The sequence below is a fragment of the Alnus glutinosa genome, chromosome 10 (genome assembly GCF_958979055.1).
Source record: "Alnus glutinosa chromosome 10, dhAlnGlut1.1, whole genome shotgun sequence".
NCBI classification, from domain to species: Eukaryota; Viridiplantae; Streptophyta; class Magnoliopsida; order Fagales; family Betulaceae; genus Alnus; species Alnus glutinosa.
The window spans coordinates 23567069-23583473 of NC_084895.1; the positions used below are offsets into that span (position 1 = coordinate 23567069).

A 16405-nucleotide genomic window follows, 5' to 3' on the forward strand; every position below is an offset into this window, starting at 1 on the left:
GACTTGTTTCGGTAGTGGTTTTAGTTCTCATAGTCCTTTTGGACTATGGAGGTTTGTGTGGTTTTTTAGTTTTTCTTTGTTTTTGGTAGGAAAACACTCCAGAGAGGTTCTGGAGGGGGAGAGTTCGCTGCTCGTGTCGCTGGTAGAAAGGCTTGGCCGCGCTTCAGTTTCTATCAATCTTTGAGGCCAGATCTGCGCTATTCCGCCGCCCTCTAGTCGACACGCGCCCTCTAGTCTTGCTCACTGCCGTCCTCTGGTTCAGTTGCCGCTTGCTACGGCTGGAAAACTCATTGGTGATCAGTGTGTGGTCTTCACGCGCCAGGGTGTTCTGCACACCTTGGGCAGCACGTGAAGGCCACGCTCCGTCTCTTTTGTCCTGTCTGGTGGCGTCCGAGGGTTTCTGGTGTTCGGTTGCTGTAGGGGATCTTCCAATGGCGGCGCGTGTGCTACATGCGCTGTCTCCGGTGGTGTTTTCCTCCAACGGTAACTTCTGTTTTGGATGTTTCTCTTGTATTTGATAGATTGTATTTGAGAGTTTTGCTCTGTGTTAGATTTAGCCTGATCATTGCTTTTTAGCACAGATTGTTTATGACCGACTCTATAGTGCAAGTAGAGGTTCATTTGTTAACGCAAATGCACATTTCTGTTGGCTAGGCTTATTTGTAGTAACTGTCGGTATGATTTATGTTCTGGGGTAACTGTAATGGAGTACTTGTATTATTCTGAGTCCTTGTAATGGTCTGAGTCTAGTTTGACTCAGTTTAGCTGTAACTATGTTATCCTTTGGGTGTATTAATGAAATGATTAAATTTTTCCTTAAAAAAAAAAAATGTTACATGTACATCTTATTCTATTTTTAATACAAATTTTTTTTTCGGGAGACGAGTGTCGAGTGACATGGCAGCATTTTATCCCTCACAATTTTTTTTTTTCATTTTTTTTTTATTATTATATTTGTTTTTGGGAAATGTTGGTCGATCGCTTAGCTGGGCATGCCCTAATTGTTGCATGCTTGTCCTTTGGGGTGTATTTCGAGCTATTTTTCAAACGAATAGAAAGCAATATTTGAGTCACTTTCCTCTATAGTTGGGGGCTGCGATCACCTACCTACCTACCTATATATATATATATATATATATCATTAAACCAAATATATATATATATCATTAAACCAACCCACTTTTGGGGCATCAAATGTATTATGAAAGGCTATGAATGGGGTCGACCATGAATATTCTAGTGCTTTATTTATTTATTATTATTTTATATATATGGGCGTACGAGTTGTCCCGGCCCGGATGTATGTGAATTGCCTTATTTTATCTTAAATAACAATTTTTATCACACAATTATTTTACCACTTTTTATTTAAAAGCCACATTATTTTAATAATAAGAACTAATTAATGGAATATAAAAAAGAAAAAATCTGTATAGAATAGTAAACAAATTTTGTTTTGCGATTGATATTTTTATTTGAATGATTATAAAAAATAAAATAAAATAAAAAGTTAAAATGTTTTGAAATATATTGATTTTTTTAAATAAAAATTTCGTGCTTAATTTCCTTTCTCATACATATAACGTCATGAATAAAGAGTGGGTATTCTTTCATTCATATTTTCTCGATCTAGAGATTGCTTGCTGGATCGCCCCTAGCCCTATTTTTGCATTCTTCCTAACGTGCCTCCCATTCCAATTAAGACCTGAAACAATGAAAAAGCTTGGGATTTGTTTAAAAAGTGGATAACCAAGAAAATCTTGATCGAGGGGCTTTTTTTTTGGTCTGACCTAAACTATGAGGGACCATTATTTATTGATTTTGTATAGTCTCAGTTTTCATGCTATTAGTGGAGATGATGCATTTAGAGAATTCGGATATTATTTTCAGGAATCGATCGAGTCTATCTCAATGGCGTCTCAGTCAAGTATTATGAATAATTCAAAGAAATTATATAATTTGCATATATATTTTTTTTTTATGACATATTAATTTGCGTTAATAAGGGTGTGCTTCGGATTACGATTTCGTAAACAAAAAGTGTGATTTTAAACCAAATCCCAGAAAATGAATCGTTTGAAAATTGCATTTTTAAAAAATTGCGATTTTGAAAACGCATACAACTGCATTTTCAAATCGCAGGTAATGTGATATTTTTTTTGAAAATGTAGAAATTTTAAAGGTTAACCTGCGATTTTAAAGGCTAAACTGTGATTTTGCCAAAACGCTTAACTATGTTTTTAAAAATAATTTTTTCAAATCGCATATTTAAAAATCGCTATTTTTAAATTACACTTTTTGAACTTGTAAACACGAACGGGCCCCAATTAAACAATATTTCCGTGTCTTCTTGGAGAGCTCTATATAACACCTATCCCAGTAGAAATGATGAAGCTCACCAAAGTTTGAAACACGTACAAGTCTATTCTTTATAAATTCAAAGTCTTATCTTTTAGTAGTTGTTGTAAAATGACCATTTGGTGGGTCACAAAGCCCTCACATACACGTGCTTGTCCTCGTTTGGGCTTACTAATTAATTTATTAGACTAATTAGTTTTTAATTTACAATTAGGCCAACTCATTTATTAATTCATTCCTCTAGTACTAGTGGTAGTGTATCAAAACCAACTAAATCATCTTTCACCTCAATGTCCTTCAGCTCGGAATCATATATTAAACCAGGATTATCCTCTCTCTCTCTCTCTCTCTCTCTCTCTCTCTCTCTCTCTCTCTCTCTCATTGCCTATATAAAAAGATCTAAAAGGATAACTTTTCCTTTTCTATTTGTTGGGGCCAGAACATCTCTCTCTCTCTCTCTCTCTCTCTCTCTCTATATATATATATATATATATGCAGAAAAGAAAATTATAATTTTTTTATAAACTGATGTGTGAGTTCTTAATCAGTAAAATAATTAATAGTACTGTATGATTAACGGGTTTGTAATTAACTAATGAAATTGATAAATCAGATTTTTGTTTAATTATTTTGCTATTTATAGATTGATATTTGTCAATTAAATTGTAAAAAAAATATATATAATAAAAGTTGTAATAAACTCATTCAAGAATCCATGAATGGACCTTCGACATGGACATATTATATATATATACAACAAACTTTATCCCCCCATGTTTTACTTTCTTAAAAGTTCATTAGAAAACTAAAACCCCACTAAAATACTTGTAATCTTTTTAATATTTTATACGCAAGTTTACTTTCTTTGATTTGAGAGATCGAATGGCTGCATCTGCTACCTTTGTCTCTTTCCTCTTCCCTTCCTCGATCCCTTCTCTTTCTCTGCACTCGATTCCACCATTTGTTTTCTATTCGTTCTAGGGTTTGAATTATGGCCTCTCATTTCCTTAAAGAATCATAAAATAATGAGCTATTATTAGTTTCCCTTATTTTACTATATTTTCCTTTGTTTTCTGTTTGCTTTTGCTCTGTGTGTATGGCTGGCTTAGATTTGGGTTCATCTCGCTTTGTTCAAAACCTCCAACGCCCTGACCTTCATCTCCAAAGACCGCCGGAAGATGCCGACTATCATGACAACACCACACCGGACCATGACGATGACATCCCTCATGAACTAGTTCATGGTGATGTCGTGGCTCGCCGGCCAAGGGGTCGACCGGCCGGCTCCAAAAACAAGCCTAAACCGCCGGTGATCATCACTAGAGAAAGCGCTAACGCGCTTCGAGCACATATCTTGGAGGTCAGCAGTGGCTGCGACGTGTTCGAGTCGGTGGCCATGTATGCGCGGAAGCGTCAGCGTGGGATCTGCGTGTTGAGCGGCACCGGCACAGTCACCAACGTGAGCTTGAGGCAGCCGTCGGCTGCCGGCTCGGTTGTCACTCTGCACGGCCGCTTCGAGATATTATCCCTTTCAGGCTCGTTTCTTCCCCCACCGGCACCACCCGGTGCGACGAGCCTGAACATATTTCTAGCAGGCGGGCAAGGACAGGTTGTGGGAGGGAACGTTATGGGAGCTTTGATTGCTTCAGGGCCGGTGATTGTCATAGCTTCGTCATTCACTAACGTGGCGTATGAGAGGTTGCCTTTGGACGAGGAGGAACCATTGCAGATTCATCAACAAGTTTCGCAGTCATCTGGCGGTGGTGTTGGAAAACCGTTTCCGGCGGACCCTTCTTCCGGGCTGCCTTTCTTCAATCTTCCCTTGAATGGTCAGTTACCTGTTGATGGTTGGGCTGGGAACTCAGGTGGGCGAACGCCTTATTGACCTTTTAAAGGTTAGGGTATCCTTAGACCTCATCAATTAATCTTTGTACAATTACTTGCTAATTGCTTTATGTTTGTTAATGTTGTAACTTTGGTTAATTTCTCATGTATTTGATCGTTTGTGGAACTCCTTTTGTTCATTACAAGTGGTTTGAAGATATATCCAGCTTTCAAGAACAACTCTAAAGATGATCATAGTTTTCTTCATATATATATAATCTATTGAACTGAGTGAATTATAAAGTTTGTATATATTTATATATATCTATTGAATCTTGAAGGGTCATGTTGATGAAACTAATTGTGTTCAAATCTCAATAAAGATCGTATAAATAAACTATGGTTTCAACAATTGATCGAAGGATAAATGTGATCATGTGATCTTGGTGGTCCAGCGAATTAAAGTTATACATTGAAAACGTCATAATAATATACAATAATAAAACGACATAGCTAGCTGATCGACCAACTTTAATTGATCTCTATCTCTTTCTTAAACCTCTCAAGAGATCGAGCAAATCTAGGCAGGTTACTAATGTTTAGGAAGCTTATTTATTTGTTTACTTTTAGCACGATCGAGTTTACATATATATATATATATATATATATATATATATATAGATAGATAGATAGATAGATAGATAGATAGATTCCGATCCATCTGTATAGTAATAGTTAATTCCACAAGTACAATTAATAGTTAATTCCATCTTGTGATAATTTGGATCAACTAACATTTCTTGATGTCGATCACTTGATGGTTTCTTTGACAATTTATAAATTCACTTAGATCTCAGATTACTCTTGTATTGTTAATTGAACAAGAAATAATCACAAAAAGAAAAAGAAAAACTATATATCAGACCTGCTGGATGAAACTAAGAAGTGAAAACAAAAAAATCAGTTTAATCAATTCTTTACTTAAATTTCTTAAGTCTATTTGCTATCTTTAGGAGTTTTATACTTCATACAAATTAACTTAAATTAAGAATTAGTAGGCATGCATTATTCTCCAATGTACTTTTCTCTTGTTAATTAAGCAAGTTGGGGCCGGGTTGAGTTATAAGAAAGTGAATGAGGCAATTTACTCTGCTTAATTGTCATGTCATTTTAGATGATCGAGCCATATGAATTCATTTTTCTTTTCATTTACCAAAAAAGTATTTCTCTAAGACTTTCACAATTTATTTTGCCGGTGATAAGGACTTATTAGACAGTATTATATATGAAGCTAAGAAGAAATGTTGTGTAGAATTAATGCCCTTTAGTAGATGAGCTAACTTTGATGACTGAATTGACGGTACTCCAAGATTTATATTAAGATGTCCAAGTTTCTTAGGGGAAGGACAAAACTAAGTTCAAATTTATTTAACCTACCAAAATGGACAAGTTCTAAGCACGTACGAAGAGAGGACACTTCTTCAAGCCACTTGTTTGAATATTTCCAAACCTTGAGAAATGGTCATGTTGATGATTTTGATATCTATATATACCTTAATCTTCTCTCAGCAAATCCTCTTGTATTTTACATAATTCACGCTCTACATATAAAAAACATTATTTTTAGATTAAATAGTTTTATTATTTTACCATATAAACATACAATTAAGTAAGATATATTGAATTAAAGAAACATTAACGATATTTGTGATTATAAAATCATAAAATCTGGTCCATTTAAAAAACAATAATAGTTAGGATTTTAAGAACGTTATCTTAGATTTAATACCCTAGCTAGGAGATCTGGATTAATTCAGATTTGTCTGATTTTATGATCAACAACACCTAAAGTTTCCACTCTTCGATGAAGCCCATATGTTCAAATTTGAACATACCTTGCTATAATAATCATGAATATCTAAAAAGAAAGAAAAGTTTCTAATGTCAGTAGATTTTTAATTAAGATTGGTATTTTTTTTAAAAAAAAAAAAATTCACCACTTAATTTTTCCTAAAAAATTTCACCCATTTTCTGTATATAGATCTTTAAAAAGCATGACTTCTACAACCTTATTAGTTGACCCCAAATATGTTCTTGAAGTATATACGTGCAAATATGAGAGGTTAAGCTAGTCCCTCATCAAATAGCTACTAGCACTCAAAAGTATGAATAATTAATATAAAATAATTGGACTTCGTTGATATAGTTAACCGCATCCTGGTAATTCAGCTAAAAATACCTACAAAGACTAAAACAAACACGGGTGACTTATCGGAGAATGGCAACAGGGGACACTCCGAAACTTAAGTTAGTAGAGTAATCTCTGAGAGGGTAAGAAGTAAGAGGATGAGAAGGGAATGGAATCCATACATCAAATTAGGGTTTGTAACCTTCTTTATAGGATAAGCATACATAGGGCAAGTAGGTCTGATATAGCAAACATCGGAGGTAAATGAGATATTCAACATGGATGGTGGTAGATTCTCATGAATGTCCTTCATTATTTTAGAGCGTCACATCCAAATAAGAAATGTTGTTAATGAGGGGATACCTTTCTTTATATAGCCTTTTTACTATACATATGGCCGCTAGCCGGTTACGTAACCACCAGTTATGGACCGTAAGTCAATTGAGGGTTAGTTAGTTATAATCAGATCATCTAGGAGCTACTTGTCGGCTGAAGTTTCATCATTTAATGAAACATCTTAGGGGTCCCATGTTGACGGGACACTCGGTTCTTCCTTAGGGTGGACAAGCCTTTATGGGTCCGAGGGCTAGTGAGCTTTAATGGGCTCCTAGTGAACTTGTAGTATTTCATAACACCATACTCAGACCTCTACGTTTAAGATTTTGAGTCGAGTGATATTCTAATATGTTATATTAAGAGTCGATAGCCATTTACGTCCTGCATTTTCTGTTTTATTTGATTGAAAATATGTCAGAAACTCTTTGTACTTTAATATGTTTTATGATAATAATAGGATGAGAGATATGATCTTTTGTTACCTCAAGACACTATTCTTGACCACTTTGTCTATGTGGTAATGTGACAATGTATCATATATCTAATAGGATTGCCATGACTAATTACTCGCATTTTTGTTAAGAACAATATGGTAATGATGACTAAGGAATGGATAAACCAGAAATACAAACCTCCATTGTCTTAATTTGGGTTGATATAATTACACACATTAATATCATATGAAAAGCTAAATAGATAAAGAAAACAAGTACTTAAAATGAAAACACGATATGGAAATATTGTATAATCATAAAAAATAAAAATAAAAATTGCTCACGAATGTAAAGGTTCATAGCATATATATTGTGGTTGTTTCATAGTTCAGTTGTATGATAAAAATTGGGAAAAATCCCAAATAAATTGTAACAAGACTCTTTATTTCAGTACTATCACCCATATATATATATATCTACATTACAGAACAAGCATTTGGATTTTCATCACTAAACATCTGGGGAGCATAGACATAATGAATAAAATATGGATCCTTTCCCTCTTTAGTTTTAACCTCCACAATCTTTATCTCTTCCATAACTTCTATAATCTTGGTGGATTCAGTGGGTTTCTCAGTAGTTTTTTCTCCACCTGATTTATCTTCACCTTTATTGGAGGGTTTCTCAGTAGTTTTCCCTCCACCTGATTTACCTTCACCTTTATCGGAGGGTTTCTCAGTGGATTTTCCTTCACCTTTGTCGGAGGTTTTCTCAGTGGATTTTCCTTCACTTTTTTCGGAGGTTTTCTCAGTGGATTTTCCTTCACCTTTGTCAGAGGGTTTCTCAGTGGATTTTCCTTCACTTTTGTCGGAGGGTTTCTGATCCGTGGATTTATTACCTTGATCACCTTTCTCCTTTTCTTTTTTCTCTGGTTTTGTGGTTATAATCTCTGCATGCTTGTGAACCTTCTTCTTTAAGTACGACAGTAGTTTATCAGGCTCAATGGTTCCTTCAACTGTCAGAGTTTCTGCTTTCTTGTCAGTTTTAACACTGTAAATACCTGTGCATGTCGTTGAGAAACTTAATTATATATGAGATTAGGTGTTAATTAAATCGTTTAATATATAATTAATTCTTTTGATTTTTACCTTTGTGCTTCAGTAGCCTCTTCCTCAGGTCTTGCTCACATTTGTCGCAGTGCATGTTAACTTTCACTGATGTTGTGCGCACAATTGGCTTGCAATTAATCATAAAAATAGGTCAGTTTTTTGCATTTGCGGAAGTTTGTACAAACTAAGGAAACGTATTGTTAGGGGATGCATTTACCATTATTAATTGCAAAGAAAACTGTGACAAACTGGAAACATGATCAGTTTAGAGGATAATTATAAGGGTTTAACTTATGAAGTACTGGATTTACAATATAAATTCAGGGTTTTACAGCTTTTAGTACAACCCCCTTACAAACTCATGGTACGTGGACCTATCATGTGCGGTGAAAAAAATTTGATAGGTAAATTTAATTGTTTGATGACTGACGTGATAAGTACATACTATGTAGACTGACACATCAGTTTAATTTGTAAGGGACGTGTAATAAAAGCTGTAGTACATCTAACAGCACTCGAACATTTGATTCTAATGGGCCGGGGCACAACATATTCGGTTGAATGTAATAGCGATTTAGATTGCTATGTTTCCTTCTTCAGGTTGATTGGAACATTCCTATTTTGTTGGATATGTTTGTCGTCTATATAATGGACGAAGAAAAATGTTATGTATTCTTAGTGATGAAATATGATCATGTCAATCAAAATGGAGGTATCATATATGCATGCATGTTGGTTTCAAAAATGAACCAGCTGGTGAAAGTTCTTAATGTGATCCTGGAGGATGGGATTCTGTGTTGAAATGCTATGGAATGCAAAATGGGCTAAGATTCAAAACATGAGCTAATTTCATCTACTAATGATTATAAATGATATATAATACCAAGATGTACGTACAAGAGTTCATCAAGTTCTAGTTTCAACTATATATCCATGCACACGGACAGATCGAGCTACATGGTGGCTTGGGGGCCTTCGCCACCATATTTTTCCCATTTTTTTTTTATTAAATACTCTAATTATAATCCTTTGAAAATTAAAGATTCTATGAAAAATATATATTAAATAGATGCAATTGTATTTAGTGATTTCGATTATTAACAAGATTGATTGTGAAAATGAAGACTCACTTGTTTAATTTCTTCCACCACTTTCTTGATCTCTACCAATTCCTTGATCTTGGGTTTGGGTGATACCAACTCAACCTTTTTCTTACTCAGTTTCTCTATTTGTTTATGAATTTTACTTGGGTCGATAACACCTCTAACCTTCAGTTCACCCTTCACGTCGTCAATATCCACAGCATGAACCCCTGGTTATCACAATGGCAATGATACTTTTGTTAAAAACCACTCATCCGAAAAACTTAAAAACTAATAAGTAAAGATAAATTTTATCATTTAATAAACACTCTTAACAGTTTTAGGCTCCTATCGCCTTGCTATGCCAAGTAAATGAAAGAAACAAAAAGGAAACAATAGTAGTCCAGACATTCTTCTTTTTCCTCCATTTTCTTGGAAGCCAAGCACAATTAAGGGAAACAAAAACTGATCGAACATCAAAAAAGGAATGCAGATAATACCTTGTGTACGTGTAAGTGGGTTCTTGATATCACGTGCACATTGCTGGCAATGGATGTTAACTTTGTAAACAGCAGTGATCACTTCCTCAACCTTTTCCTTTTCTTTCTTTCCATCTTTCTCATCTTTCTCTTTCTCTTTCTTTCCATCTTCCCCTGCCATTTTTGCTGCAACTCAAAGCTCAAGAAAGGGCAACGAATTGTATAAGCTTTCGTATATATGCTTCAAAGGCAACATGTTGGTGTGGGATTTGCTGAGGGTAGTTGAGCAGCTTTTGAAACTCGAATATATATATATATATATATATGGAGAAATTAATGCATATTATTAATAATGTTAGAATATATTCTGAATATAATATTATTGATTTATATTTTTGAGTCTAGGTTGATTTGTGTTTCCTAGTATAAGTCGATTTAATTAGGTTTACTTGTATATGTCGACTTATTCAACTATAAATAAAAACCTATATATTGTAAATAATCAAGTTATTGAGCACAATGTAACCATTTGGACTTTACCCTGTGAATGTAGGTCATAAATGAACCACGCAAATTCTGTCTCTTTTCTCTCTCTTACTTCCGTTACTAGCTATTCCGCTTTTATTCAATTTTAGATTTATACACAAATCTCAACAAATAATATTAGACAGCTATCTTTGGTCGCCAACTACTTGAAACTTGCACGAAAAAAGAAAAGAATTGGTGATTTCTTTGTAGATTAGATCATGATTTTCTTTCTCTTTTGGCAAAAACTAAGGTAATCTTGTGACTGCTTTGTCTACCAATAAAATTTGACGTTCGTGGGAGTCTTGTCTCTCAGCTGGCAAAATGTTCAAATCTCAAAAGTCATAGTCTACCTCAATTTCAATAGGAGTACTAAGTCTTCTTTTGAAAGATTCCTTTGCGTTTCGTGGTGATCAACTTGAAGAAATAAGTTTCAAACGTCTAACATAAATTGATTTTTCCGTATTTTTTACGTTCACTTATTATAACTTCTATATCTATTAAACTGACATACTACGTACGTACACGTGAAAATCACATAAATTTGTAATTTTTGCATACATTATTTTTTTTTAAAAAAAAGTGATTCTCACATATATTTTAGACACTTGTCAGTTAATTAATAAGTTTTGTGTGTTGAGTTAATGAGTTGTTTGTTAATGCTTTTATTTTTTTACTAGAAAGTAAAATGTTATCTTAAAAAGTGTTGTCAAACTGAGCCCAGTTTTTGTTTTTTCTCAAAAAAAATAAAAAAAAAATGGGTGGGGATAAATTATTGTTTAAAAAAAAAGTAACGAAAATGAAAACGCACAAACGATCGACAAGAAAAAAAGACAAATTGGTTAAGTAGGCAAATTAGTTGGATTGGACGTTGAAAAGGCTGAATGGCCCAAACAACTCCCAAATTATCGCATTCATATATACCTAATCCATGGCGGCAGACATTGTCGTATATTGTCGACGAGAAAGAGAGAAAATATATATATATATATATATATATATATATATATAATTTAATAAGTATCTAAAATTTAAATGGCTAATTTTAAACACATAAAATGATTGTAACCAATTAATTAGGAAATAAACAAAAACGCGGCTAAAAAAAATCAGTTAATAAAGCAAGAATCTTTGAAATTAATTAAGAAAAGTATTTCTTTTCATTTGAGACCAACTTGCCAACTTGGTTTGTTAGTGGAAGATCAATGATAACGTTGGGCCGTTTGCCAGATAATTTATATAGACCAAACAGGATTGGCCTTTGATAGCGGCTAAAATCCATATGACTATATGTTATTTGGTTGACTAATGACTAATTAATGTTATATTTTACTTTTTATATTTTGAATAATGCTACACTTCACGTTTATTTTATTATACTCATTTCATACCGTTAACTAGGGTGAGCACGGGCGGGGGAGGGGGGGGGGGAGTTTTCTGCCCTTTTTGCCCTTGCCCCTGCCTTGCACCCCTACGGGTTGCCAAGTTTCAACCCATGAACCGCATATTCCAAGGGGAAGCCGAGGAGGGTGGGTATGTACAGGGCGGGATGAAGCGGGGCGGGGAGTGCGGGTTTGGCGGGGCGGATCGGGGCATCTGTAGATCGAACCCAAATCTTCATTTATTGGACATTGGCGCACTTCCAGTTTCCACTTTCAAGAAACCCCTACTCTGCTCCAATCTTGAAAGAACAATTTTGTAAGAACAAAAACACTAAAATAGTACGCAAAGAAACACCATCAAACAAAATAAGCCTTCGAAAATTCAACAGAGATAGACAAAAGCAATACCAACAATTATGGAGAAGCTTTTTTGCAGTAAAAATGGGTTTGGAAGTTGCTTGTCATCTTCAAATTTCTAATCTAAGGCTCTGAGATCGGATCTTTCAATATATCCCCACGATCGAAACCAATACTAGTGTGCAGCACTATGGTGGACTGAGAGCCGAGAGAGAGGTGAACAAAATGATGAATCTTTGTGAGAGACTGAGAGCCGTGACTTGAGAACTGAGAAGCGGCACAAGGTAGGAGGACGAAATGAAATGAATTTAGGGTTTTTTTAGGTGTTAGTTGTATATATGCGGGGCGATGCGGTGAGGGTCGAGGATCCGTTTTTTTTAAAATGCTATACCCGTGCCTCGACCCGTACCGCACGGGTAGTCTGAATTTCAACCAAAAACTGCAAATTACAATGTAAAAATCGGCTAAAGTGGGGTAGTTCGGGGCGGATCTGTGGTTTTGGGTGGGTTTAGCTCACCCCTACCGTTGACTTAACACGAGCTAAATGAAGACAAAATTTTTTTTAAGTGGTCCACGTTAGTTGGTGTAATTGAGTGTGGAGAATGTCCACTGACGGATAAGATTGCAAAAATTAGATACATTAAAGTGAGAGTTTTTAAACTTTGAAAAATAAATTTATTTCAAAAGTAACGAAAATTTAGGAGATTTGTTAAGTGAAGTTTTACCTTTAAAAATTGAATTTTTATTGGGTGTAGAGTGAGAAACCAAGGCAAAGGAGAAAACTTTGAACTTGAAAATTAAACTATATATGCGTACAGAGAGGGATTCAAGGTCAGCCATTGTGAACCATTCAGCCAGTCAATATTTTCCACAGCTGACCACTTTCCAATTGGCTACTATAAAAAAGACCCTACTACGTACCCTTTCCTCTATCTCCCATTCTCAATCTTTCCTCCTGGATCAAACAAATTAATGGCTTCCCTACAAGCTTCATTTCTTCTATTCTCCTCATCTTCTTCATCAAAGAAAACCATTATTAATGCTTCCATTCACGTCCCAAAACTTCCGAGACTCCTTTACTCAGCTCCAAAAATCCCAACAAGAAATCTCCAGGCGGTAGAGGAATTGATTTTAAGGGACGTCCCGATAGAAAAAAATACGCAGCTCTATGCCATCCTTGAGGTCGTGGCCGACAGAGTAGACATGCACACCAACATTGGAGAGCAGCGTGACAGCTGGAACACCCTTCTTTTGAGCTCCATCAACATGATAACTCTTGCTGCCGCGACCATGGCGGGCGTTGCCGCCATTGGAGGCGTCGGAATGCCTCTTCTGGCTCTTAAACTGTCTTCCACGCTCTTGTATTCTGCCGCCACGGCGATGCTGCTTGTAATGAACAAAATCCAGCCTTCACAGCTTGCGGAAGAGCAGCGCAATGCCGGAAGGTTGTTCAGGCAGCTCCAGAGCCAAATCGAAGCTATGCTCGCTCTTCGCACGACAACTGAGGAGGACGTGAAAAGGGTGATGGAAAAGTTGTTGGCTCTTGACAAAGCCTACCCACTTCCCTTGCTTGGAGCAATGCTTGACAAATTCCCGGCAACGTTTGTGCCGGCGGTTTGGTGGCCGAGGAAGAAAGACAAATCAAATGATGCAGGAAAACGGCGTGACGGCCGGAAGATGGAGAGGAATGGATGGAGTGAGGAGCTGGAAGCGGAAATGAAAAATATCGTTGAAATTGTGAAGAGAAAAGACATTGAGGACTACGTAAGGCTAGGCAACTTGGCGTTGAAGATCAACAAGATTTTGGCCGTCGCAGGGCCGGTGCTCACCGGCATTGCGGCCGTGGGCTCTGCTTTTGTGGGTGATGGATCGGTGGCAGCGATAGTGGCGGTGACTGCCGGCGCTTTAGCTAGCGCGGTTACTGCTTTTGAGCATGGCGGGCAAGTCGGGATGGTGTTTGAGATGTACAGGAATTGCGCTGGCTTCTTTCACCTGTTGGAAGAGTCGATTGAAGGCGAACTTGAAGAAAAAGATTTGGAGAAAAGAGAAAATGGAGAGTTGTTTGAGATGAAGGTGGCTTTGAAGCTGGGACGAAGCTTGTCACAGCTCAGAAAACTTGCCCGAAAATCGGCTTCTACCCATGGTGGTGGAACTGAAGCGGATGAATTTGCAAGCAAGCTTTTTTGATTAATTTCATTTCTTTGGTTCTTTTTTACATGCAAGTTAATTAATTCCTTTGTATAATTAACCATTATCCCATGTAATTAACTCTTAGAAAAATATTAACTTCGATTCTTTCATTACGTACAAAAATATTGACTCTTCACAAAGTTTATTGTAATTTACTACGTATTAAAATATTAATTAAATGGTTAATTTATTTATTACAAGTTATCTTAAAAAAAAAAAAAAAAAACATATATCCTATTACAAGTTGCACGTACAGTCAAGTTGCACTTATAAAATGCTTTACGCGCAGGCCGGCTGAAGGAGACATTTCTGGGGTAGATAATTCACAAGAAAATTATTGAGTGATTAATTAGTATAGTATATATGTAGCAGAGCGCAGACAATTCAAAAAAAAGAATGGTCCAATTGTACGGCTTAGAATATTTAAAAAGTTGTCTTCTGCACACGAATTCACAGGATCTTAAAATACTTTGAATTAGACATAAATTTTTTACAAATCGGTAGAGTGTGCAGCGATTCAGTCGGTTGTTAAATCGGTTAACGCGGTTTGGTTAACCGACTTGGTTGGTTAAGTTGGTTAATTCACCGACATTTAACCGGCAAGCAATATTTTTGAAGTTTTCGGTTAACTCGGTTAAGAACTTAAGGCGATTGGCAGAAGATCGGCAGGCGGTCAGTTAAGGCGTTGGTTAACAATCGATTAAGGTGGTCGATTAATCGGTTTAGGTTAACAATAAGCCTTAAAATGGGCTTTCTGGCCCTTCTTGATTTGGGCCTTATTTTTTAATAGGTCAAAATAATTTTAAATATTTGCCAATTGCCAGTAGCCCCTGCCCAGAAGCCCCCGCACCACTACTAGTCCACCCCAAGCCAATGCCGGTGGCCCATTCCAAATTTCAAATTTCAAATGAAAATTATTGAATATTCTTATGCCTCGAGTCATTTTTACATAATTTAAAAGAAAAAACAATAATACATAAAAATAGAAAAAACTAGAAAAGTGGAAAACATAACATAATTACATAAAAATCCAATTCACGGTGAGTGCAATTGTGCTTTGTGCAAATTGCAAAATGAGTCAAATGCACTCAGACACTCAGTTCTGAGTGCAAACCACAACTCACAATCATACATTCATAATAAATTACAAAATTACTGATTACTCTACTTTTCTTCAATAATACATTAATACTTGAATAAAAATAAAAATAACTTAATGTTCAGCTACTAGCTAGCTGCAGCCTGGAGGGAAAAAAATTAAAAAAGCAAGAAAAAAAGTAGGAAAACATATGTTCTAAAGACTAAAAGCAGGGAAAAAAAAAAGCAGCAAGAAAAAATAGTAATATCTGTATCATCCTAAAAAATGCAGGAAAAAAATTTAAAAATACATGAAACATTGAAACTAATGAAAGACTGTCTAAAAGAATTTGCTCAGAAATCCTTTGCATATTCTGGTAAATCAGAATATTAAATTCAGGATTCATCATAGCACACATCAAACAAAAAGAATATATTCTATCTCTATCTCAATACCAACTCACAATAATAAGTATAAACTTATCAAGTTTCCACCAACAGGCAACAACTCCAAAATTCAAAACATTATTAGTTCCAAAAGCTCCATAATTTCAAACAAAAGTTACAAAATCATAATTTAATAGTAACAAGCTAAAAATTACAGCTCCAAGTCTCCAACAAAAACTCCAAAAGAGAATTAGAGAAATAAAAACTTCCTCCAAGAGACATGTGATGACTTTCAATTTGCTTCCTTAATCCTTCAATGATCAAACAAATCAAAAAACATAAGTCATAAATATAGTGATCAATAAAAAAGAGTAAAAGACCATTAGACCACAAACAAGTAAGTGTCAAGAAAATAATAAGATGAAAAAACATACCACTTACTTTCAACGTGACAAAGTACATCCTTCAAGTCTCATTGTCAAATGTGATGGAGTCAGACATAATTTCTACCACAAGGAAATTTTAAGAGAATTAGTAAAAATCAATTCAATCGAATAATTGAATCAATTAACAAATATGAAATGAACAAATATGATTAACAAATATTACTTGAGTCAAGCTTGTAGCTATCTTCATCTTCAAAAGTAAGAATATGTAACTCATCATGCTCACTGACC

General features: G+C 35.4%; 3 protein-coding genes across 3 annotated transcripts; 2 read left to right on the top strand and 1 right to left on the bottom strand.

Annotated features, from left to right (window-relative positions):
• The first annotated feature begins 3193 nt into the window (after positions 1-3193).
• LOC133880496 (AT-hook motif nuclear-localized protein 23-like) lies at positions 3194-4402 on the top strand. Its single transcript, XM_062319448.1, has one exon. It carries the CDS (start codon positions 3455-3457, stop codon positions 4241-4243), a length of 789 nt encoding a protein of 262 aa, XP_062175432.1. The 5' UTR covers positions 3194-3454; the 3' UTR covers positions 4244-4402.
• Positions 4403-7485: 3083 nt separating this feature from the next.
• Positions 7486-10084, bottom strand: LOC133879941 (heavy metal-associated isoprenylated plant protein 4). The gene is made up of 4 exons (XM_062318765.1): positions 9832-10084; positions 9380-9561; positions 8289-8376; positions 7486-8200 (listed from the first exon to the last, which is right to left on the bottom strand). The coding sequence occupies exons 1-4, from the start codon at positions 9989-9991 to the stop codon at positions 7617-7619; spliced, it is 1014 nt and encodes a 337-aa protein (XP_062174749.1). The 5' UTR covers positions 9992-10084; the 3' UTR covers positions 7486-7616.
• Positions 10085-12979: 2895 nt separating this feature from the next.
• On the top strand, positions 12980-14387 carry LOC133879316 (probable F-box protein At4g22030). The gene has a single exon (XM_062317843.1). It carries the CDS (start codon positions 13047-13049, stop codon positions 14259-14261), a length of 1215 nt encoding a protein of 404 aa, XP_062173827.1. The 5' UTR covers positions 12980-13046; the 3' UTR covers positions 14262-14387.
• The last annotated feature ends 2018 nt before the right edge of the window (positions 14388-16405 follow it).